The sequence below is a fragment of the Oenanthe melanoleuca genome, chromosome 8, assembly GCF_029582105.1.
Source record: "Oenanthe melanoleuca isolate GR-GAL-2019-014 chromosome 8, OMel1.0, whole genome shotgun sequence".
Classification (NCBI taxonomy): Eukaryota; Metazoa; Chordata; class Aves; order Passeriformes; family Muscicapidae; genus Oenanthe; species Oenanthe melanoleuca.
The window spans coordinates 3,685,734-3,712,100 of NC_079342.1; the positions used below are offsets into that span (position 1 = coordinate 3,685,734).

Sequence of the window (26,367 nt, forward strand, 5' to 3'; positions counted from 1 at the left end):
TTTTTTATTTTATTTTACCCTTCTGTGCTCTTTGCCAGAGTTACTTAATTTGCAGACATAAATTTGGTTATTGTATCAAGCCAAGTGATGCCAGCTCTGTCTTCTGCTCCAATCTTGATCTGTCTCTCCAGCCCTCTCCTTGTATGCTTAGCCAACAGCTCAAGCTCAGTGAGGCTAAACCAGGCTTTTTAATCCTGACTCCCAGAGGTCTCTCTCTGACCTCCTTTTCAGAGAGCTGAGCAAAATATCAGCATCATCTATTTATTATTCAGCCCTGTAAATTCAGCAGCCTGTCTGACCTAGTGATGTGTTTTGATTGCCACACCCAGGGTGACTGCAGATCTTGCAGAATTCTTCTCACCTGCTCTGAAATACAGCATTTGCTCTCACACTGAGAGTTAAAACCCAGTCCTGCCTCTCTTCAGCTCATGTCTCAATTGTTATCCCTTTCTTTGTCCTTGACAAATTTGACTTTTATTTTTGAAATCCGTTGTGACTGCCAGGATTGCTGCCTCAGCTTATTCTTTTGATCATGTCACACTTCCCTTTGCATTCCTGGGCTGAATCTGCCTTCTCTCTTTTATCAGCCCATTGCTGAATTGTTTTTTTTCCAGGCTCCTCATGGCTGCCTTTACTCTTCATCAGCTTTCAAGGAGTCAATCCACAGTACCAACTTTCATCATTCATTTATTCATTTTTCTTAATAAATTACTCCCAAATCCCTTCCTACCCTGCCCTGCCCACCATCTTTTGGAGGAATTCCTTACACAAAATACTCCCATGCTACAAACTTGTTTTAAAGCTGATGATGCTGAGGAGCTGCTGCATTCATGCATCCCAGAGATGTTCCAAGGGGCATCTGGCCTTTAGCTCTTAAAGGTTGGAATTTAAATAAAAACTCTCTGGGGTTATCTTTTAATTCTTTCTTTATTTTTTAAGTTAGTATAATGTATTTATAGGAACTTCTTTTGTAAGAAATGTTCGGTCTTGGACCATGCTAAGGATTCTAAGGGCTGCTAGTTTAAAAAAATATTACATAATAACTGTAAAATAACAAAGTCAGTTTTTGCACATAGAGTTGAAAATGGTGACATTTGGGGCCTTTCTTTGTGCAGTCCACAGCTTCTGCCTGCAGAAGATCCCTGTGGGCTGACTGGGAGTCATGCCCTGCTCCTTGACACTTCCCATCTTTTTGCTTGTAAATATGACCAGTAAAACATGGCACTTACTGTTCTACATGCAATAAATGTGTCTAATTAGAATATGGCAGAGGAGAGGACTTAAAAATCTGTGTATGATGCTTATAAGGTATTTATAGACCCTGGTGCTTCAGAAGGGAAACAATAACACATTTCATGGACATGTGGCAGCTAGCAAAATGTAAATGTCAGAAGAACCTACTTCCTTAATTACATCCCTTATTGACTATTGTAATTCATTCATTATTGGCCTTCCAAACTGGGCCCTGGGCAGTTTGGATGGTTTACAGTGCTCCACAGGGATTTTTAATAACCACAAGCTCATGGAGTTCCTTTCTTTAGATGCCCAGTTTGCTCTAGGAGGGTTTTAAAAGCCTTAGGTATTCTGGCAGTTTTGTTACTGGGGGAAAAAAAGAACCCAAAAGGCAAAAGGAGGGTGTGATTGTGCATATTGTGAAGTCTTGGGGATCTAGAGGTTTGATTTGAGAGCTGAAATTTCTCTTCCTTTCACCTGGAAAAGGGAAAAGCTCTAATCTACAGCTGAGTCCATCCTGCTTGTAGTCAGGATATGCAGAAACTGCCTTGTGAGATAAAATAAAGCTATTCCAGACACATTATCCAAACTAAAATAATTTGTGCAATTTTGTGGTAGCTGTATTTTCTTTTTCAATATGAAAAGGGTAAAAAGTTGATTGCTTTCAAAAAGGCAGAAAATGAGATTTTATGAGTTTAGTGATAGTCTCATTTGGTCTCCTGTTGTTTAATCCAAGTACCCAGGATTGAGTTAGGGAAGTGCTGCTTACATGCATTCTGTATTATGGTATGGAGAATTTCACTATTATATAGTTATAACAGACAAATAACACTTCCAAACAGATAATATTAGGCATAATAATGTATTCCCAGTTACCATATAGCTTCCATTGATAGGGAGGTGGGTACTGTGTCTACAGAACTGTTGAAGTAAAAATTACTATGCCAACACTTCTGGTTTTTACTGATTTCAGTGTTTGGAATGCTTAACCAGAATTTGGGGTGAATTTTGAAAATCAGTATATTTGTTGTTATGGATCCTATTATATAGTGGAGCTGCACAGCATCTCTCCCATATTGTCCCATGGCAGAAAACTCAAAGTATATAGTTATATTGGGAATTTTTTTGCCTGTATTCACTTTTGTGATCCAGATAAATAAATCTCCAGTAGAGCCACATTCCTTTTTCTCCAGCTGCAATTTTGTCATATAGGAAGAGCACCCAAAGTACAGAGCTGCATGCAAGCCCTGGTGTTTTTAAGCCAGGTTAATGCATCACACAGTAGAAGAAAATTTCAGGCCCATTTTCAGCACACCTGGAATTACAATGGCTGGATTTCAGACTGCTTGGGAAAGGATTTAAGCAAGAGAAGTGCTGACATAATAATAGCACAGGCAGCTGAGATGCTCTGAAACCTCCCTGGAGAGCAGTGGGGGACATGCAGCAGGTGCCAGAACAGAAAGTTACATCCCCCTTTGAAATCCACTCTTTTTTTCTTGGAGATAGCTGGGAAGCATTACACCCCAGGAGAGCTGGTGATTTTCCTTCCTATTCAGAGCATTTTTATCTGGTGGGCTGTTCTGCAATTTTGTGTTTTGTGCCCTGGTAGCAGCAATAGCACTGTCACCTGAATCCCTGTGCTGCCTCCTGGGCTCTCCTGTTGTGGGGTCAGATGATAGGGGGCAGATGTCCTTCACTGTCAAGGGTGATGAGAGAGGGAAACTACAGGAAAAGATTGCTTTTAAATGTACATGGAGTTTGCAGGATGATAGTAATAGATATTTATTGGAAGTAAAGTCATTGGGTGATGTTCTGCCTCCAGGAACACAGGGAAGTAAGCAAGAGCATTGTTCACTCTGATACCCCATGGGGATGAATAAACTCCTTTTTTTATTCCTCTTAGTTTATGCAATAAGTTCCCTGTGGAAGGAGAAGAGGGAAGGCCACTGCCCCTGGATGCCAAACACAAATACCTGCTTTCATCCCTCTATTTCATTTGAATAAGTCATAAATTTCACATACCACTAGATCTTTGCTTAGTGCAAAAACAGCTGCTCGTAAAAGTTGTCTCCCCAAATGAGATCCCTGTGCTCCTGACCTTTCTGGTGGATGCTGTGTGTGCTCAGCATGTGGCAGCCCCTGTGTCAGGGGAGCCCAGGGGCTGGAGCAGCATCTCCCCTGGTGCTCCCAGCACCCTGTGGCAATCCTGGAATTACAGCAGTGCCTCTTGTGTCCTTTAATTGTAGCATCCTACTTCTCTCTGCTGTTAATGCTTCCTAATCCTTTGTGGTTCCCATCCTCATTCCACGTCATTGTACTCCCAGTGGAGCAGGAACATTCCTGCTGGCTTTGCAGGCAGCACTGTGAATAGGTGAGGCAGAACACTAATTAGTTTGAGTGCCCTGACATTTAAAGCAAGTAAGAAGTCTGGGTATCTAAAAATATTGCATATGGCTCCCAGCCTGGCTCTGTATAGCTCAAAGTATTTTTTTTTTCACTTTTTAGATAGTCAATATATGGATTTGAATCCAATTTTTGATTATGCCCGTGCTTTTAGAAAGGCTGAGTTGGTTTGTAAAAGGCTTTATGCACAGCCTTCTGCAATCTTTAATTAGCCAAATGCTTTCCTGTGAGTGATACAGAATTTGGAAGTATTTTAAAGTGTAAGGCACGTGTGAGTGTAACCTGTGCATGCACAGGGCTCAGTGCTGAGCAGGGCTGGGTAAGTTCAGGTTTGATGAGGAGGAGAGAAGACATTCTGCATGCAGGAGCTGCAGAGAGGGACAGTGAAAGGAGTAAGAAACAAGCCAGCATCCACAGCTGTGAGAGGCTTTGCTGCCTGCATTTCAGTAAAAGGTGAGGAGCTTTTCTGAGAGGCAGATCCTGTGTGTGACAGAAAAGCAAGGCAGAGACAGAGAAAAGCCAACAGAGTTGATCTGTTCTCTCAGCTGGGCCAGGTCTGTGTGTGAAGCTTTAACCAAAGTTTGCTTTTAGAGATTTCAATTAGCAGCAGAAGACTAAAACCAAACATTCATCCTGCTTTACATGGAAATGAGCAGGAGGAAACAACTCCCTGCATTAAAACGTGCAAATGGGAGCTGTAGGGATCACTTTTGGGAGGTGGCAGGACAGAGCTTAAAAACAGTCTCCACTGCCTGAGTTGAAATGCAGAACTCTTGGAACACAATGTGCCAAGCACCTACCAAGGGCAGCTTCAGGAATTCCTATCTCAGGATAATGCAAGGGAAAAGAAAAAGAAAATAGAGAAAAAAAATTACTTGCAAGTTCTTTATTCTGCTTTAGAGTCTCTTTGAGGTTTGCCTTTTACATTTTATTTTATTCTTATCTTAGGGCTCAAGTACTGCACACACACTTGTCATGTTGCTACGGATGGTTTATATCCAAGGTGAAGTGTCTGTTGTGGGACCTGAACAAATGAAGGATTTATTGATGAGTGATCCCATTTATGGGATTGTCTGAAGCTTGGTTATACGTGCAGTTGTAACTCAGAGGAAAAGGTTTCCTCTCTTTTTTCTGTAGGAAAACTGAAAACAAAATGGTTTGGTCTTTATGACCAGGATTGTTTCTGAATCAGCCACTGAAACCAGTCTGTCATTGTGGAATACAGGGCTCCTTGCTTCTGTACCTTGGTTAAATTCTGGTTATGAAATCACTTCTATATTTGATCAATACCAAGGTTGTATCATGTGAAATTTTCAAGTGTTTTGCATCATTTTCAACTGGCTCATGAGCACAACATACTTGTTACACACAGTTTGTGAATTCATAGAATCCTTTTCTGCTCTTGTTCTTCCCTGTAGCTGTGCTTTCTCTCAGTCCCCTGTAAATTCTTAGTAAATTAGGGAGAGTATCTGGGAATAGATAAGTAAATATAAAATAAATCCCTCTTTTCCTTTTTCCCCTTTTCCAGTAAAGTTTCTTACATTGTGCAAGTAGATGCATGGCCCAAGGAAGTTTCTGTTTGATGATTATCCAGTGCAACTTAAATTTGAGTGTGGTTTTTGTGATCTTTTCAAGCTCTGCTTTATAGGGGTTGCATGGGAAATCAAGAGAATCAGCAGCTGCCTCTCACTGAGGAGTTTTTCAAATCACAGGCTACAAGAAGAGGGTGACTGGTAATGCTTGCTGAATCTGAAGCAGTTAAGATCTGAGACAGCTAAAGCCAAAAAAATTACTTCCAAATCTCCTAGGAGTTGTATGAAGGAATTGCTTGTGCTGTTCATGTAAATCAAAAGCATTTCAGGAGGGTGAGGAATGTTGGTGTAAAGGAACAAAAGAACCTTGTAAAAAGTAAGGGCTGCTCAAAAGACATTCACAAGCTGTAAAGATGAACAGAGCAAAAATATGGAGAGGTTCAGTGATGCTGCAGCAAACTGTCTCATTACTGAATATTGTGCTCCTTCAAATTCAAGATTTAATCAGTGAGTCTTACAGAGTCTTGCCAGGAAAAAGTACAAGGTGTGGTCAAGGGTGCTGCAGTTGAACTGTATGGAAGCTTTGGCTTGAGAGTAGAGTGCAGTACTGGCATATTTATGGCTGCTTTGATCACTGACCATTCTGCAGAGGGTGGTGAGGTGGGAGCTCAGGTGGAGTGCACTCAGGTGTGTTACAGCCCTGGGAATCCCACAGTGACCACTGAGCAGCTGCCATCCCAAAGACTGCAATAATATCTTACAGGCAAGTGCTGTTCCTTGTACAGCACACTGGAACAGTGAAATGGCAACATAAACCAATGTACTGCAGCCTGTAGATGCTCCTTGCAGGTGGAGTTTGGGGCATGTTGCATTGCTGAGCTGGTTAGGGCCATTGACTTCACTATCAAGGATCAGGTCTGCTGTTTCTTGGTGTTACTGGGAAAATCCTTATGGCTGTGTTGGATGCAGAACAATAAGAAAATAGTACAAGACTCATGGGAGGCCCAGCATCTCAGCTTCAGTGTAGCACATCTGTCTTTCCTAAGCTCTCTGAAAATGTTTCCTTGCCCTTTAGGGTTTTCTTTGTCCTGGAATAAAATTTGCAAGTGCATATTTAAAATATAACTTGGGCTTCATAGTAATTGGACAAGGGGTTTGGGTTTAACTAGCTCCTTTCACTCCAGGTGCAATAAAAAATGGAAAAGCCTTCAAAGTGAAGATGGGAAATTGGCCATATGTGTGTTACAGTTTTGTTTTGCCTCTTTCCAAATTCATATATCTAATAAATGGATCTTCTGCATGAGCAGCTTAGCATTTGCTTCTGAAGACAATGACCAATAACTAAATTCATATCTGGTCTGTGTCAGACATTATTACAAATTATGAGAGCTGGACAGAAGTTTATTACCTTAGTGCTGCTCTCTTTCACAAATGAGGTTCTTGGAGCATCCAGCCAGTTCAATATCAGAGATCCATTCATCACAATTAGGTGCTGTGCTGGCAGAGCCACGTCCTGCTGCCTGACTGGGGTTGGGGACAGGGTCCCACCAGCAGAGAGCATCACTGGGACTGTCTCACAGGGGCACCACAAGGGCACTTTGCTCTCTTAAGAATTTCCCACTCTTGCTCCCCAGATGAGATAAAGACAGCAGCAGGGAATGGTGAGGATTAATTTGTATTTTAGCTGTGGCCCAAGTACCATGTTAAGCTCTTTTTCTGAGTCCAGCCAAGCAGGCTCTTACCTGGGGTACTCCTGGGAAGTCCTTGCCTTTATTTGGGATAGAGGGTACAGGTAGAGCTTAGTGTAGCCCTGGGCTTGAGCAGGTTCTTATCCTCACTCAGATCTTGCCCACTGACTCTGCTGCCTCCTGACTCAGCTGCACATTGCCATGCAAGCTCAGGAAGTCCCATAATCTGGGCTTTTTTTGCTTCAGTCTCCTCGGCTGCAGGAAGAGAACAGCTCTTACGAGCTAGTTATTGTTACTGTTATTAAAAGGAAATGAAATTTACACTTCTCTGGGTGCTGTGCTGTGTCACAGCCAGACGGCTGCCCCCCGGAGGGACTGAGTCTGCAGGAGCTGGGGCTAAATCTGTTTTGATTCTTCTCTTTATCAGCACCATATTTCATGTGCCCCTTTGTGCTACACAGACCAAGCTTTGATCTGCATATAATCTCAAAGTGAGCTTTTTGTGCCAAGTGTTTTTATTGCCGAGCTTGAGACGCCTTTTAGTAGCTGGCACTTGGAAAAGTCTTTCTTCAGGTTATTGTCTGCAAAATCAGTGTGTGTGGAGGAAGCATGGGGATTAGACAGATTTATTTTCTTCTCATTGTGAAGCCACTCTTACAGGCTGCCATCTGAGACAGCCCTTCAGGCTTGGAGAACACTCCAGAGGTTACATTTTCCTTTTCTGCTCCTGTTCTTGGGGTGGGGGTATTTTTGCAGAAGGAAAGTCCATAATCTGTTGTTCAGCCTACATTCCGTGAGAGGCTCTGGCTCAAACAGATTCAGGACTGGACTCTTCATTTTCAGTCTCCTTCAGGAGGAAGGGTTCAGCCCCCACTCCATGTTTTATGTTCAGTTGAGACTCTTTATGACCAAATCTGATCTTCTTGGCCAGTGCTGGGAAATGCCTCCCAATACTGAAATCTCCATAACTGCAAGAGGTTTCCAGAGGGTTTTTGCTTTCCAGGTTTTCTTGTGTGACATTTCTTTTTGAAAGCTGAATTGGAATGATGCTTTCTTCCAAAACTCCTTGCTCTCCTTGTATGCATTCAGTATTTTGATAATTTGCTAAGTTTAAACTCTACAGCTCCCTTCATTTCCTAGATCAAACCTGATAAAATTTTCCACATGTTGCAGTAAATGTTTCTATAGCAGATTTTTTTGGCTATCAAGTGTTTCCTCACACTAAGCACTATCACATTTAAGGCAGATTACTGTGATCTGTCATATATTGTTTGTTGTGTCCCCTCTCCATGGGCATGTGACAGAAGTGCTCATGACAGTAGGGAAGGGCTGTCAGATTGGAAATAAGATATTTCTCAGTCACCCTGTGCTGTGTCCAGCAGTAATTTGCAGGGAGTTTGAGTTGTTGGCAGCTGTAGCTCTGAAATAACACTGAGCTGTCTCCTCTCTGCTATTTCACATGAAACTGAGAATTTTTGCAGTGGTTGTTTCATTTCCCCATCTGCTCATCCCCTGCCTTATCTCATGAGGCTGATGTCTTGCCACCCCATCTGCCATCCAAATACCAAGTTCCAGAAAACAACACCAGGAAGTTTGTGATGCAAATGCAGTTTATTGATGTGTTTTTCATTTCACTCTGACATTTGAGACTGTTGACTTTTCCTCCAAATTATGTGTACACAGTCCCACTGAAATGCACTTTTCTCTGGAGGGAGAGGAAGTGGAGAGGTATCCATGCACCTTCATGAGTACTGGGGAAAAGTCTATGTCAGGAAGAGGTTTTGGGGGTTTGGGTGGTGGTTTTTTAGCTGTGTACATACATGGACTGCTGTCCATCTCTTAAAACTTCCAGAAGTTACAAAACTAGATCAGTCTGGGATTTGAATCTGCAATAGAGAATTCAGGTGGTTTCTTGTCATGGAATGGTTTGGGTTGGAAGGGGCCTTAAATATCTAATTGCAACCCTGCTGCCATGGGCACCTGTAGAACTGAGGGATGTTTATGATGGGGATGAGCAGCTCCACCTTTGCTAAGTGCATTTTAAGCAGAGAAGCATTGCAACACAAGCACAGCAATGGAGGGAATGCTTGTGGCACGTTGTTGTCCCCATGTTCCCTGCAAATATCAGCTAAAACAAACAGGAGTTGTTAGGAAATGGCTGTGAGGAGCACTGGACCAGGTGCTGCATGTTGAGCCCTGTTAAGGAGCACAGCAGCCTCCTGGGTGCAGTGAAGGAGAACCATCTGTGCCACCCAGTGTTTTCTTGCAGCAGGGAAATAAAATTAATCTCAGAGCCACTCATGTGTTTTGCAATTCAGTGTTTTCACTGGATGTGTTGCAGTAAGTAGTGGTCGATGTCCTGTCACACTCTGGGCTTGCTGAGCTTCTTGGTAAGGTTTTACCATTCATTTTCCATGTTAGGTTCCATTTCTCTTTGTTTTTTCCTAAATAGACAGGGCCTGTGTGCTGCTGAGTTGGAATACAGAGGACTTGCAGCATGGCTGAAACTGTGGTCCATGGAGTTATTTTTTTATGATCCATTAAGGATTTTGGTGGGTAACTGAGGTGTTTAGGGAGTTAATATAGGCAAAATGTTTGCTTATTCCAGTGTGAATAGGCAGGACTAGGCTTGGTCCATCTGTATCCCACATCCCAGCACCCACAGTGGAGCTCCCAGTAGATCCCACTCTCTGGAGCCAGGCTCAGTGTGCATCACTGTGAGAGGCTGTGCAACCCAAATCCCTGTGGGGCTTGTCCTGGTGGATGTAATACTGTGTGGAACAAGCCTCCTGCTTTCAGTGGGGCAGCTTTTCCAGGAGGATTTGCAGCTTGCAGGATATTTATTTTTTTTTTTTTGTTGTGGCTCTTAACACTGTGCCCCAGGCTCCACTAAATAGACAACCTCATTAAAAGAGAAATAGTGATAGTAAAGCAGTGACTTTCTCATGCCATCTAACTCACATTTTTGACATGATTGCTGGACCCTCCAAGTACTTAATTGATTGACTTAATTGATTTAGTGGCACTGGAGGCTACAGCATGGAAATAAAGGGGCAAGATGAGGATAAGGGGTGAAAAAATTTATGATAGGTGCCAAGCAGCCTGAGGGAAATTAGAAATGCTACAGATCTCAGAGGCAGCTAAATCAATTCAGTGTGATGTACAGGGAGTGACCTGGGGGAAGAGGGGAAGCAGGGGATGGAATGGAGAAAAGGAGAGGAAACAATGGCTGGTGGGAGAGACCAGAGAAAACTTAAGAGGAAGAGGAAAGGCAGCAGGCTTGGTGCAGATGGATATTTTGGAGTTTAACACCAGGCAAAAACTTACTGATGTATGAATAAAATATAATAATGCCATTATGTTTGGCCTAAAAAAAAAAAAAATCATGCATTACAAGAATGCCTTGTTGCCCAGTTCGAGACTTTATCTGTGCTCCCATTTAAAATCTCCAACATTTGCAACAGTGGCTAAAGTCACAGGAGACCTAAAATAATTTGGAGACTGTGGATTTTGCTAACAACTGGAACTTAAATGTTAAATTATTTTCTAATCTCTGCAATATGTAATTGACTGTGTTGAACCATAATACAAATTAAGTCTTCTCTATAATTTGTTCTGTCGTGCTGCAGTGCTCCAAAACAATTTGGTACCTCACTTAAGGATTGGTAAATGGTTTGTTACAGCTCTCAGCAGAGACAGAGTAAAAACTTCAAATAGTGTGTGATGGAACCCTTCAGCATTGGCATGCAGGGCTGGCAGAAACATCCCTGAGTTGAGAAATAATTCTTTCATGTGCTTGTGGCCACTAGGGACAGGATTCTGATCTTGCATTTTATGGTGGTGAATCTGACTGCAACAGGAGCCCCATTTCTGCTGTGCAGGAGCAAAGAGTCAGACAATCAGTGAATAATGCTTAGAATGGAGCATTGGAATATGTAGAAAGGACAGATGAGGTGAACTGAGGGCTGTGAAAATGCAGGTGTGTTTGTATCTACATTTGAATACAGTATGTGCATGCAACATTGCATTTCACATGTGTGTTCCAGCCCAGTGTCCCTCAAACAAGTGAAAAGCTCTCCCTAAACACTCCATCCAGTAAAATACATAAAAGGATAATTGCAGTCACCTTTATTTAATTTCTATTTCTATTGATACAGTGTGTAAAATACAACTGTTGGAAATGTAATGATTTTTGAACAGTGAATGTGGATTCCCAAATAAATTGGAGTGTCTCCATCTGCTCTCTTACCTTGTGGGTGATACTCTTCCATGGTAGAACAATCTTCAGATTTAATTCCATGAGGAAGGCATCTGATCACAGTTTAATTTCAGTGCAAAACGCTGCCTGGCAATCAATAAAGCAATGTCAGAGAACTTTGATTTAATGGGAGCCAGAGATAACGTTCCCTGTCATATGCAGAATAGAGAGATGGGAACATTTCATTTCATCCTAACAGATAGCATGTAACTTGGTTTTCAAAAAAACCTAATAAATCAATATCCCTGTATTACCTAAGTAAGATCCCATCATTAATTTTAAACACTCAGCACGCTGGAGAGTGTGAAGTGCACCTTGAGCTGAGCCACGCTCTGCCTGCAGTCACTGGCAGCACCTCACTCTGCCACGAGCAAGCAGGCTTGATACAGGGACATTAAGGGCCATTTACTGTGAAATGAAAATGAAACATGTCCAGTCTTTTGTTTGATATGGAGCCATCCATCTCTCACAGGCTGCCTCTCCTTTCAGATCCCCCTCCCTGCCCTACAGAACCCACATCACTCACCCTGCACCCTCAGCCTTTCCCTTGCCACACACAAACCTCCTCCCTGCTTCTGAATCCTAAAACTTCCACTTTTTATTTTAACTCTAAAAATAACTGGTTGTTTAGAGATTGCCTGGATACCATGCTGGTTTTCAAAATGTGCTTTTCTCAAAGCCAGCAGGAATCTGGACCTCCAAAGAATTCTCTGCAAAGCTTTGCCTGCTCTCAGAAATAGCATTATCCCTGGATGATACAAGAGCAGGTCAATATATCAGAAGGTAGAAATTGAAACTAATAGATTGTTTTAGATAAGCTTTCCAAGGACATTGTTTTAAGTGGAAATACTTCTCTATTACTTTGATAATAAAATGCTGTTTAGTCCAAAGTGAGGAAGATTCTGGCACTACAAGAGATGCTTCTGAGAGCCTCAGATTCATGTTCTGACTCTGGGCAGGGTTTTGCTCATACAGTTAAAATTAATTCTTTTTGTTATTACAATTCACCAAAGTGGGATTTTAAGTACAACATGGACTTTTGAATACAGCATTGATTTCCAGTCAAGTAATTACATTTACATTCGTTTTCTGAGGAAAATAAATATTTGGAGCTGGGTTATTGCTTTAAGTGAAATCTCTCACACTGGCTGATGCAGATTTTTGGGGAGATAAGGCAGGTCTGGTACTGATTCCTAGAGGTACTGGAGATCTCAGCTGGAGCTCTGCAGACCAGCCTGGCCTGGAGTCACCCTGTGTGGAGCTACAGCTTTCTGCACCCCCTGCTTATTTATGTACCTAGAAATACTGATTCTGTGCCTGGGATGTTTTGTAGGTAGTAGCTAGGTAATACATGTTCTATTTAATTCTATTTCACTTAAAGATACCAAGAAAAATCTTCAATGGAAGCTTTTAATCACCCTGCTAAAGCAAGTCAAATTTGGTAAGATTTTGAGAAAAAAAGAGGCTTAAAGCGTTCAGATATTAATTGGTTTTCATATCAGAATGTGTTTGGATCCAGATAAAGTGATGAAGGAGAAGTGATACTGCTTTTTAATCAAACATTCTGATGGATATTCTCTACTGTTGTGTGTTGTTTTTTTTTTAGCTACTCCAGCATCACCACGCAGTTCATGAGATTTCCTACATTGCAAAGGATATCACAGACCACCGAGCGTTTGGATATGTGTGTGGAAAGGAGGGAAATCATAGATTTGTGGCAATAAAAACAGCCCAGGCAGTAAGTATCAAATCACTGTCATTTTCAGCCCTGTCACTCAGCTGAAAAGCTCTTTGTAAAAAGCTGTTCAAGAGGCCAGTCTTGGATTGTTTATGATTGTGCTGAACTGGTCACAAGTGTCTGTGTAGATCTTAAATAGCAGATTAATGGAACCAGCTTGAGCAGAAGGGAGTGTGTTTCATTGTTCTCAGTTTTTTATGATGTGTTTTGTTATAATTAGTTATTGTTTACCTTTCTGGCTAAGCTAGGCTGGATGAAGATAAATTTGCTTATGTTCTATACTCATGGAAATCCACATTGTGTGTAGTCTACTGTAATTCCAGTGGATGAGAAACCACTAATAAATATGCCTTTACATTCATCCATGTGCCTTTTATATTCATAATGCTTTTTATATTCATAACTATAATTATCATTAATTTTCAAGCATAGTTAGTTCAGTAGGAATTAACCCAGGCCTGGGTGCAGAGATAGAAATTAATTCTGTATTAAGTTTAATTGTGGAGGTGCTCTAAGTGCTCTGCCAGCAGGATGGGATAAGAGATGTTTATTTTCCCCAGCAGAAATTCTCCACCCTCTTTTTGCTTCCACAGGCTGAACCTGTAATCCTGGACTTGAGAGACCTGTTTCAGCTCATCTATGAACTGAAACAAAGGGAAGAACTGGAAAAAAAGGCACAAAAGGACAAACAGTGTGAGCAGGCGGTATACCAGGTACACCAATAAGCTTAGAACTACTGCCACCAAAAGTTTGGGTTTGGAGTTTCCCCCCAAAGTTGCTCCAGAGAGGCTCTGAGCATCCTCAGCACTTCTGTCAGCAGTGGCTTTGAGCAGTGCTGGCTTCCAAAGGAGCAGCAGCCATCCTGAGCCCAGACTAGGATTAAACTGGAAGCTGGCACTGGGGTGTGGTGAACCTGCTTAGCAGCTGGAAATGATCCCCTCATTCCCTGCTTAGTGTTTCTTCTAATTCAGAAGGGAAACTTGAATGAGGGTGTTGTAAGTCAGGTTGTCAGTGTTGTAGTCAGGTTTTGAGTGTTGTAAGTCAGGATTTAATTGTCTCTTACTGTAGGGGAGATTGAATATACTTCTGACTGTGTGTATCTGAATCAAGTCAAACAAGGTGCAGATTGTTAAACTCGGATGGAACTTGAATAAAGTTACTTTGTACCATAATGTGGCTTTACCTGTATCCTAAAGAAAGAAAACTTTAAACTTACCTGCCCATTTTGCTTATTCCTTTGCTGTCCTTTAATTTCTGAATACAGTTCTTTTATCTCTGCTGTTTATGTTCTTTGCTTTTACTGCCTGTCCTCTTACTTTGCTGTAGACAATTTTGGAAGAAGATGTAGAAGATCCTGTATACCAGGTAATTTCTGAAGCTGTATGGCCTTGGAGTTTCAGAAATGACTAGATACATGTTATCTTCAAACACAGCCAAAACCTTGAACAAGATGTTTTGAAATTTACTGAGAGAGGTCTTGTGAGAAACCTTTAAAACCTCCACAGACAGTAGCATACTTAGAGATTAAGCTGTAAGTAATAGCAGAATATGTCTGTATAGAATGGAATCTTTCAGTTGGAGTATAGAAATATTACATGAAATATGTCTGCTTAAAATGGGACTTGTGTATCCAGATTTTAAGCTTCAAAATGAGATTTGTCATTATTTTTTAATACAAACTCTTAACTGAAGAGGGAGGTACTCTGAAAATTAGAGAAGGTGACATCCTGTTCTCATAGTAATAAGCTGACATTTTGTTTTTGTTTTCTGTGGAGCCAGAATTTAATTCAGGGGGTGAATATTTGGAAAAAAAAAAAAAAAAACCCTGACAGTAGCATTGATATTGTAACATACTCCCTTGTTGGTGTTTGAGCTGTGGTTTAATAATAGATCTGAAATTTAAGTCTTGCTTCATCCAAGAAAAATGTCTGGGAGCAAAGATGATTATCAGAAATGTGTCAATATATTCATGTCCAATACCCTGCTGAGTGTGAAGAAGAAAAAGATGTAATTTCATTCTCGTGTTTTTGTGCTGAAACAAAATATGTGATAGTTTACTTTTTTTTTCCTGGGGATTTTCTGTTTTTCCACTTAAGCAAATCAGTGGGAGCCACGCTGAAAGGAACCAATTCAACCATTAGTGAATATTGAGCAGTGCCTAAGGTGCAGCAAGAAAGATGATAAGAGCCAGGATGCCCTAAATTGCTGTTCAGCTATTATAATGTCAGGAGTTTTGTTCTGTACTCTTCACAATAAAGCAAGAACCTGAAAATGAAAAAGTGTTGTGACAGCCTTTTGCCATGTGGCCTGTTCCACACACACCAGCCTGTTCTCCCAGCTTGGATTTAGCACTTCTATTCAGAGATAATAAATATATGTGGAAATAATTGCCATTATGTAAAAGAGGCAAAAATTCATGTTGCCTTCAGAAAATTAATTTTGGGCCACAGGCAGTCTCCCTGGCGAGGGGGAATTAGGGAGTTGCTCTAATGATCATTAAGAGGAGATTTAGGCTTGTTCATTGCTGGTTTATGAAATATGAAACAACCTTTCCTGGTGCTTCCCAACAAACCTTGTCCTGCTGCCAGCCTGTGCTTTGAAGTTGTTTCTTTAATGCCTGCCTTTGTGTTGACAATTCCAAATGGCCTTTTTCCCTTCTGTTTCATCTCTGACTGTCCCTCTCTGGCGCTGGTGCCATAGTACATTGTGTTTGAGGCTGGACACGAGCCCATCCGTGAGCCTGAAACGGAGGAAAACATTTATCAGGTATAAAACCTCTCCCCCTGCTGTTCCCACCACAACCAGCCTTTGATCAGAGTGCATTTCATACATAGCTCGCTTTTAGTTCTCATCCATCACCAAAAATGTCCTGGCATCTCATTCTGGTGACATTATCTGCCCAGCCACAATGTGATTTTTCTGTTGTTTGTCATACCAGCTTCTGCAAATTTATATTAACTTTGTCAACTCACAAAATTTTGAGTACACCATATGAGGTGATAAATGGAGATTCTCTTCTTTTTCTGTTAATTTTTTGAAAAATTTTTTTTTTGCACCTATTCTGAGAAACATGCTGAAGATATTTTGTTGGCAGGCCGTCCAAACAATTCCTAGAAATTTCAGTGGTGCTGTTCTTGTTCCTGTGTAACCAAGGAAATAACTGAGCAAAACCTCAGAGCTCTCAAGGGGTATCCCCCCCAGACCAGGGAAACCATTTTCAGAAGTGCATATGTTATGTTAAAGCCCAAGCTCACATTCTTCACATTGACAAAAAACTGCATTGAAAGCAATATAAAATAATCTTTTGTCGTTCAATTTATCCTCAAGGGATCAGCACGAGGTTTATTAAAATATAATGTAATTCATTTTGTATCACATACTAGAGGCAAATCTGAGGATAGACAGAGATCTTTGTGTGCTGTGAGAAAATTGTGATTCTAGGAATCGTTCAGTGTGGAGGGAAAGGAGTTTCAAGCAGTGATTAAGCATTTCATCCAGCTGGACTAGAAGTTGATCTACTTAAAGGAAAAAATGTGTGGTAGGCAGAAGGAAGGATAGAACTAAAAGGAAAAAAAAAGGAAAAGCATTAAGTAATGAGAAAATGAAGGAAGATGATAAAAAAATGAGATGCTAGTGTAGTTCTAAGCAAAAATATAAAGGAGCTGAGTGGGAAAGGGAAATGGAAGTTGAACATTAGAAAATGACACCTTACAGATGCCATCAGAGGATCATTAATATGAGATTCATTTAATCTCTGCCTGCTGCTCCCCTGGCACTCCCACCACACACACTCAAAAATAAAAATGCAGCTTTTTGCATCTCCCAGCCAAGACATGCAAAGCTCTCAAGGTGAGAGTCTGCCTAAGGCTGAACATTTTCAGTGTTGAAAGTTTGACTGTTCTCAGCAAATGTTAAAAAATCACTAGTCTAGTTGTCAGGTTTGTGCTAGAAACAAAAATCCCATGAGAACTAGATTCGAGGAAAAAAATGGTGATTGCTGTTCATCAAAGTGTTGAGCTTTTAGTGACACTTCAAAGAATTTAGGTGGAAGGAAACAAAATGGGGATTTTGCTCCCAGTGTTAGTAGAACTTCCAGCAAACATTGTTGGGTAGGGAAGAAGTTGGAACTGTGTTTTCAAGAATGGCTCAGAGAACTGGAGGACTCCTGGGGCAGTTCCTTTTTTTCCATAAAATGGAAATAGAAGGTGAAAAGCAGCTAGTGAGGCCTTGCTTCATCTCAAGGTAAAGTCACACTCTGTGTTCACTGCAGGCACTACCTGAGTACAGCAGATGCTGAACTGGGGAGTCAGGGGTCATTTTTTGGGCTCTGTAATTGATGGGTGCTGAGGTGTCCCAGCTGCAGACTGGCCTGGAGCTTTCCCCCCTCCCAGGGGCTTCCTGAGCTCTTGGCTTCCACAAATTGGGTCTCCACAGCTCAGATTTTGCACTCAGATCACTCACAACATTGTTTCTCTTACAAGATCTTGGTAATCTCAGAACTGTCAGGCTACTGTTAAAAGCAAAATCAGAAAAGATCCTCTTTTACTTTTTTTTTTTTTTTTGTGGTGCTTTTGGTCGGTTGGTTGGGGCTTATTTTATTTTATTTTTAATTTGATGCATGTTCATGGCAACTTCTATTATTTACTGTGAAACCTTCCCCATCCCAGACACTGCTAAACATATATCTGCTCAATAACCTCTCACAGCCCTGCTTCAGCCTCACCAAACCTTTCTGCTGGTGCTGCTCTGGCTTTTCATTTGCTGGCATGCAACAAATTCACTCCTCCCTTGGTGGAAGAGATTCCCACCCCTGGGGAATTGCAGATGAGAGATAACGTGCAGAAAGTGACAATTTCTATTTCTTTTTAGCATAATGGAGGTCACAACTTTCTTTTTAAGCATTCTTTCTCTGTCTGCCACCTTTCTTTGATTCATTACCCCAAAGACTGTCTGGGTCTGCTCTTTTAATATTATCTATGTAAGTTGCTGTAATTTGTTAGGCAAGGACTCAATCACTGAGCACATAGCAACCCTCAGATTGCTTAATAGCATCTCCTCTGCTGCCTGGTGTGTTCTGGTGAGGTGGAGATGGGATTTTGGGAGGTGGTTTGGTGTTTGTGTGGCAGCACTGGTCTCTGTGGAGAGGCAAGTTCTGCTCCGTGAGGAGCTGACAATCTGAGATGGGGGTTCTGAATTGTGGTGCTTTTATTGCTGCAAAGACATCCAGATGGTTCACAGCCTGTCACAGAGAGAGAGCTGACAGCAGAAATAGTGCTGGGACCTCAAAAGGAAAACCAGCAATTCCTTGCAGCCCCTCAGTGTAAGCAGGGATGCAAACAAATGTGGTGGTGCACAGCAAGAAAAGGCAGCAGGGCAGGCAGCACCGAGCTGGGAGGGAAAAATGGCTTTCAGGAAAGTTTCAAAATTTCTGTGCCTTCATATGAGATGTAAGGAGCTTTTCTCTGAGTAAAAATTGGGGTAGAAAAAGGGGGATTGACAATTCAGGGAAATGCTCAGTCCACAGTCAGCTCTGGATGTAGGTGCAGATTGGGATTTCACAGAAAGGCTGGAAGGAGGAAGAGAATGGCTGAAAGGGAAACATTTCAGAGAAAACAAAAAAAATGCATTCTGATGAAAGTTTAGAAACAGTTTATCTTTCCAGATTTCCCCTCCTTTTGTGAAGACTCTGCTTTCCAGTGACTCCTAAATTGACCTTTCCTAGTCCCTGCTCTCACACTGTCACCTACAACTCTCTCTTTCCAGACTTTTACTGCCATGGCACTGAATTTCTGCCAGTTTCACATGTGTAATGGGATACTGGCTTTAGTGGAAATGGCCAGAGAAAACCAAGGATGGGAACAGAAGAGGTTTTCCACAAAGTTTATTCAGTTTCTTTGAGAGTTCTTGACAGACTTCTTCAATGTGCACCGAGTTAAAGAGACACAGTTTCTTGTGAAGGTTGTGATGGGGTGAGAGAACAGTGGGAACAACAGTACAGAGAGGTTTTTATATAGAATATTATACAGAATATTATACAGAATAAGAAATGATAGCACATTGCAATGAATAAGTTATGTTTCTTCAGCTTCCCCTAGACCAGTCTGAGTTTAATATCAGAACCTTAAGATACTTATTTTCTTAGAAAACAAAAAGTTGTTAATTTTATCATACTTGCAATATCATCCTGTTGACCTGTGAGGTTTCATTGTTGTCTGAAATGTAACTTTTGTACTCTGAATGCCTTGTGTGGTGGAGAAGCACCACTGATTAGAACAGGTTACTGCTCTTTTTGCTTTTGTCATTTACAATGGACACTTAGTGCTTCTAGGGAGGAAGGGAAATATAATCACAAATTATAAATGTGCAAACAAGTGGTCCTGGGGCAAGCCCAGCCCAGTACTACAAAGCAGCTGAGTCTGCATGAGCAGGTTATAAATCCCCTGGGTATAAATCATGAGTGGTGGCTCAACCAAAGGCTCACACAAAGTTTATGTGCATTTTGCCCTGCCCATCACTCTGTGTCAGGCTTCAAAAGGCCTTAATTCCTTAGGAAAATTATAACATTATAATTACAATTATAATTATAGCATTATAACCAGATATTTCATAGAGCAGCCACAAGACCCCACCACTGCAATATTAGGACTCTTTTTAGCTGATTAAATTAATTGTGTGGAAGAAATCTGACACAAGGTAGCATCTCTTACCCTCACCTTGGTATCTCTACTCTGTGTCTCTTCATCTGGGGAGATGAACTCACCTGGCCATAACTTCCATTGCACATCTCTAACCCCAAGTTAAAGGAAACAACAACCATTTAAGTAGGAAGGAGATCCAAGTACACCTGGACTTCATGCAACCAGAATTATCTGAGAATGGAAATCTCCTTTCTGAACACTGCTAGGCTGTAAAAAAATTCAGAAAGGTGTTTCATTTCTTCAGTATTTTCTCCATTAATGGCCCTGCTTGGATAAGAAGGGACCCATTCTCAATCTCATTAGTATTAAAAATTAGTATTAAATAAACTACTCACTTATTTACACCCTGTGCATAAATACAATTGCTCTTTTCACTTTTTCATCCAAGCTGCTTTTGTAGTGACCTCAGTTTTCCTTTGCTGTTGCAGGTTCCTACCAGCCAAAAGAAGGAAGGTGTTTATGATGTGCCAAAAAGTCAACCTGTAAGTGTAAGTATCTTCCCTATTTATATAAGGAAGGGCAGTGTGGTTTTTAGCTTCTGTGACTTTTATTATTGTTTGTAGCATTTGATATATTTCTCATGGTGTGACTTTTGTCAGTGATATGTTATGGGTTGGTTGGGATTGTGATATCACTTATATCCATCTCATTCATTGCTTGAATCTCCTTTCTGTCTTTTCTAACTCATTTTTTAGGCAAGTCACCATTTTTAAATGTGTTTTTTGTGGTTAGGAGTTGCCTTCTGCCTGTTAATATTTGAGGTGCTGCCTGGTTTAGAATGGTCCCTCTTGTACCCAAATGTGCAGTGTTTCTGTAGTGCTCTAAGTGTACAATAAACCAACTTAATTCAGCTGAATTTTTTCTGTCCTGTGCCTTGCAGGGACAGGAAAATATTTAAAAATAGGAGTAATGTTAGTCAAAAAAATACCATTCCCATTCTGTGTATTGGCATTTTGAAAAGGTGAAGCATTTATTCCCAAAATATGTAAGGAATGGTAACAAGTGATTGAGAGCAGTGACAGATGCCTTAGAACAAGATGTGCATTTGCTGAAGGGTGGTTATGCTGTTCAATATAAATTTGTGCTATAAATTCCTCCAGAAACTGTTTGATTACACAAAAAATTTATTATTTCTGAGGATCAGTGTGAAAGTGGAGAAAAACCAAGGGAAAGGTCAGGGATTTCAGTGTAGTGGAAGCATGGGGAAGATGCCTGTGTTCAAGAAAGGAGAGTTTTTCACACCCGGATGTGGTGGCTTGCACAGCTTGGGCTGACCAAGACATGGAATAGAAAAAAGAAAAATGCTGTGGAGTGGCTGGTTGGGGACCTGGGCTGTGACACTTCTGGGCTTTGCACAAACAAACAAACCCTGCCAGAAATATTTCATGATGAGCCAGTAGGAGCAGGGAGGCATCTTCATGTTGCCTGCAAAAATCTGGTGAAATAGCTCACATTGCATCACTGATGGAGGTATTTGTGGGCATGGAGTAGCTGTTGATTTTTCACTTACTTTTCGTGTAGTTTTTCATATAGTTCAGTGTTACAATTTTTCTGCTGTGCTTTTCCTGTGACTCTTTTATTATCCCTTCAGAGATGCTTCAATTTCACTCAGGGTGCAGTGTGTAATTTAGGTTGTTCAGTGTGACTGGGTGAGCAGTGCTTGCAATCATGTCTGCAGACACTCTGGTTCTCTGTCCTGTAAATAGCAGATGTAAGATATAGGACTCATGGAATCCACTCTGTAATCATCAAATATATTTAATCTGCCATCTCCATGAAGCTGGTTGCACCTTATTTTTTTTTTTTTTTTTTGATAGTTCATGGTTAAATTTAAAGGAATTGAAGCTTTTTCTCTAATCAACTTCTGTACATTAATTAATGAAGAAAAGGAGAAGAGGAAGAAAGATGTAGCTGAGATCCTGTTTCACCTTTTTATATTAGTATGTATTAAAAAGAAAAAAGAAAGAGCAATAGCTCTTAAAATTAGCAATTTAATATTCCACTGCCCATCTGATTTATTGCTCACCCTTCCACATGTGAGACTCTCTGTCATTGAGACACTTGCCATAATTTTGTTTTCAATTTATCGCTGTCATTATTATATAAACCTCTAAAATTCAATCTGAGGGCAAATAATCAAGCTCATGTACCTGGTTTAAACATGTAAGGACATTTCCTTTATTAGGAGGTCTTGCTTTCAGTAATTTCCTAATGGATGAATGAAGTGGGAAACTTTTTTGTGGCTCCTGATAGGTTTCAGGCACCATGAATTCTCTCTCCTGATGATTTATTCAGCTCTTAATGCAGCAAGTTTTGGTTGAATTCAGACTGAATTGCCCACGGTTGCTGGACAGAGATGGAGTTTCCATCTTGGGATTCTTTTCCTCTGGTGTGTTCCCAGGCAGGTTTAGTCTGGGAAAAAGAAAAAAAAAAAAAAAAAAAAAAAAAAAAAAAGGAGAAAAGTGAGGGATATTGAAGTGCTCATCCAGATGCCCTCCCTTGTCTCTCTGTAACCAGTGGAGAGAATTGGTCACTTCTCAGGTTGGATTTGCCTTGGAACAACCTGCTCCAGTGGGAGAATTCCCTGCCCATGGCAGGGGGTTAGAATGAAATGATCTTTAAGGCCCTTCCAACCCAAACCATTCAGTGATTCTCTGATTCTGTGAAATTCCTCCCATCTCACAATATGTCCCTCTCAGATGGAAATTAATGTACATCTGTACATGGCTCTTTGGTGGCTGCAGTTTGATTTTAAATGACATGCAGGTATGATGGCTTCTAAAAGTTAGGCTTAGGTGGGGTGAGATCCAGCACAGTGTGAAGGCTGGAGTGCAGAATCCCCATGCCAGAGGCTGCTTTGAAACTGGGCAGTGTAATTCCCACTGATTTTCAGTAAGATACAGCTTCCTTAGTCACTGAACCATTTGGGCAAATATTTCTCCATGGATGTGGGGTCCCACTGAGGCTGAAGGTGTGAAGCATCTCCCTGGTGGTGCCAGGGAGGAGCAGGAGAGATCAGAATTGTGTATTCACATCTTTACCAATGCTGTGCCAGTGTGTGAGGCCGTTTGTCAGCAGGTGTCAAAGTGCTTTATAGCCTGGCTCCTCATGATCTCTGATATCAAATAATGTAAATACAGAGCAAATGAGGCAGAAAGGAACGAGAGCCTCACATCCCAGGGTTGGAACAGACCCACTGAACTCAATTATCAGCAGTGGCTGCTTGCCAAGTCACTTCTCTGACATTGGGATGAAAAGATTGCTTACTCAATGTAATTCTTGCATTTCCCCATCTCTCTGCTGCACCCCTTCCCAGAAAATCCTGCTCTCCTGTGGTTTTCCTTTGCTGAGCTGAGCTCCAGACACACACTTTCCCTGGAATTCAGTTCCCTCCCAGAACCTCTCCCTTCCTCTGTATTATCTCACACTTCTTGAATTCATTCTTATTTTCTGTCTGCTCTTAGACCAGTTCTCCTGTTCCCCATTCACTGAGAGTACACTTCAAGACAAAGAAAACAGGCTTACCCTAAAATCTTCTGTTAGGTGGTGCATGCTCCACTTAGAAATTCTAGTTCTGTGTGTGAAATTAACTGTTCTAAGAAAGGGAAATGCTTAATGAGTTCTTTTTGTCATAATTTCCCTTCGTCTCCCCATTAAACATCCACATCAAGTTCTACCTGTCAGGGTGTTTTTAGTAATAACAGTCAGACTGTAAATACCCTTCACAGAGTCTGTCAGTCAAATCACAATAAAACCTTCTCATCAAAATGTCTAAACTATCTGCTTAACAATTTCATGAAGGCTTTCAAGCAGCTCATCCTGCTGCTGTGTAAAGATCCAAGGTATCAGAGCTGCCTGGCAATGCAGGAATTTGGCTACATGGGGAATATCAAACCAGGCTGGAACAGACAGGGAGAAATTGCACTGCCTGAGCACACTCAGGTTTGGCACCACAGCATCTGCCTGGTGGTTCTGGGGTGTTTGGGAAAGCCCAGCTGTGATTCTGGCTGGGATTGCAGTGCCATTCCCACCTCTGGCTGCTCCCAGAGTTTGCATCAGTGGCTTTGCAGGAACCACTTGCAGGCTGCTGATGTTGCCTTCAGCCTCCACAGTCAGGCTTCCAGGATCAAATTCTCAGACAGGAGGAGAAAGGGAGGGCACAGTCCTGGTCTCTGGCCATCTGTGCTGGGAAAACTGTCCAGTTCTATTTACATTTGCTGAATGAGACACCTGTGTTCAAATGTCCTGACTTAGTCACACTCAATTAAACCCCATGTATGAGGTTTAATAATGCAGTGTGGGACCTGCATTTTTAACAGCTACAGCTACTTGTTGCAGAACTAGAAAATACATTAGTTTGTTGAGACAGTGTCTTGTGGCCTGGGTTGATGTTTTGGTGGGGCTTGGTTTCACAGGCAGAATCATAGAATGGAAATCATAAAATCATTTGGATTGGAAGGGACCTAATTGTTAAAATTTGCACCTTTACCAGGACTGCATCTCTTTATGTTTGAATTACATCATTTGCACAATTAGGGGTTTAATTTTTGCAGATTCATTCAACGCTACTCTGAAGTACAGAAGTACACAGGTCTTGGCTTTTTTGCCTGCTGAAACTTCCAGTTATGGGAAATACCATGATGACAAGGTATTTAGTGATGAAGGTAGAAATAACTTGTTTCTGAAGTTTGGTTAGAGTTCCAGTCACCTGCTGTTTTGAAAAACAGTAGATACACCTGTCAAATGGTGCCTTGCAAGTATTTTAAATAATAAATATGAGCTTGTGCCTTACTCCCTTCCACTGTGCCTTATTCCCTTCCACTCCAAGCTGGAGTCACTCTGGTGAACTCTTGATTTATTAGAGTCTGTCAGAGAAAAGTGGTAATTGAAGCATTGTAAATATCATTTCCTCTAAGAGTAAATACCCCAAGTACACAGGGAATTCAGAATTAAGTTCCCTGCAAATGAAGAGAAAATAAACAAATGAGTAAGCGTCTGTTTTGATCACATGAAGAGTTCCTTAATTTAAAGGAAGCTCTTGAGCAACAGTGGAGCAATTCAATTCCCTCCACACGCCTGGGTAATCTGGGATGTCAATTATCAGCTGTGCAGGACTAACAGGATGTTTAACCAGCACATCCAGGGCTTCCCAGTCACCAGACAGAGGGAACTGGGCAGTTGGGCAGTGCACTGAAGCTCAAGGCTGCCCTGGGTGCATCACAGCCAGGACTTGGGTTTATGGCTTCAGGAGAATTCCCTGAAGGAGAATGGTTGTGACCCTGTGAAACTGAAAAGAACTTTAAACACAATTCCCATGTCCCGTGGGATTCTGAGCGCTGGATTTTTGCCCTGTGCAGTGTCAGATGCCCCAAATGCCTGTTTTGGATCAAGAATCCAGCAGTGGTCTCATGGCAGCTCGTGCTGCTGACATGACCTGTACTGGTTGGGAATTGCCTCCATCCCTGGGGGTGTTCAAGGCCAGGCTGGATGGGGCTCTGAGCAGCCTGCTCTGGTGGAAGGTGTCCCTGGGATGAGCTTTAAGGTCCCTTCCACCCCAATCCATTCTTGATTCCACAATAAAATGTTCACAGCAGCCTTAAAATGAAAGGGTTGTGCTCAGCTGTGGCTCTGGAAATCTGGGATGGTAACAGCATTCTGTAACTGGGAAAGTTCATGGCATTTGAGGATCTTTAGGACCTGTAGGAAGCTGCAGATTGCAAAGACTTTGATAATATTTTCTTGGCACACATTCTTCTGTGTATTCTCTTTAATTGGGAAGTAATTGAGCAATTCTTTGTTGAGTTCCCATGCCACTTCATTAATTCAGCAGTAGTTTTACAGGAAAACAATGTCTGTGGGATGTTTTCAGTGTGTCTCAACCTACCAGACGTGGTTTGACTGATGATGGGTTTAGTCAGGATGCCAACATGATCCTTCATTGTGGTTCTAATTGTTCTTTTTAGAATGAGTTGTGGTTAATTAGCAAGCTTGCTGCTCATGGAGCTTGTAGCAATATCAAATTTTGGTGTAAGGTGCAAACAACTGGGGCTTTGCTGAGCCACAGTAACCATTTGAACCATCAGAAGAGTTGTTTGTCATAGCCAAAATATTTAAATGTTCAACTGAAATAAGAGAGAAAATCTTTAGTTTGACCAAGCATTTGACTTGTCATTAGACTTCCATGTAAAATCCATGTCAGAAAAAGGGAATTGGAGATGCAGAGAGGCTGTGGTTGGGTGACTCCTCTTTTGTCTGCTGGGCTGTGTGGTTTAACACTCACCCTGAGTGCAGGAAACCAAGTTTAAATCCCTCTGCTGCCTTAAAAGAGCTAATAGCTAATACCCAGCTCAAAGGTTAATTACTAATTGCTGGTTATTTGCTATATTTAGTATCCTTGGTACTCTTTTTTTTCTGGCTGAGCTGTGTAGCACAGTACAAGTTAATTACCACGTTTGGTTTTTTTTGTGCTTTTAAGCACCATCTTTGCTCCATTCTCTGAGATTACAAACCCACATTTTGTGAGATGCTACTTTTATCATCTCATTTGCAAAAGTACAGCAGTATTAAGCAGGTTTTCTCGTGCCATATGTCAGTGTAGATCCCTTGCTGCTGCTGAAAAACAGACTGAGTAGCAGAAGTTGGATATTCTGTCTTGATGTGTGTATGGGAGTGAAAGAAGAAGGTGCTTCACAATCATGTGAGCACAAGAGCCCTGTTTTAGATTTCCCTATTAAATTCTGAACTTCTGCATTGCTTAGAAAAGATGTTTTTCAGAGGACTTGGTGCTCAGAGGGAGTACAGGAGTGGAAGTGGATCA

General features: G+C 41.4%; 1 protein-coding gene across 5 annotated transcripts in view; it reads left to right on the forward strand.

The window, feature by feature from the left end:
• Positions 1-26,367, forward strand: part of DAB1 (DAB adaptor protein 1) — a 136,011-nt gene that overhangs the window by 88,225 nt on the left and 21,419 nt on the right. For 3 of the 5 annotated variants that reach the window (XM_056497944.1, XM_056497945.1, XM_056497946.1), the window contains 3 exons: positions 12,721-12,852; positions 13,446-13,565; positions 19,979-20,038. In XM_056497944.1, coding sequence (XP_056353919.1) covers positions 12,721-12,852; positions 13,446-13,565; positions 19,979-20,038 — 312 coding nt within the window. Of the gene's footprint in view, positions 1-12,720; positions 12,853-13,445; positions 13,566-14,178; positions 14,218-15,552; positions 15,619-19,978; positions 20,039-26,367 lie in introns of all 5 variants that reach the window. The other 2 variants (XM_056497943.1, XM_056497942.1) reach the window with 2 other exon arrangements.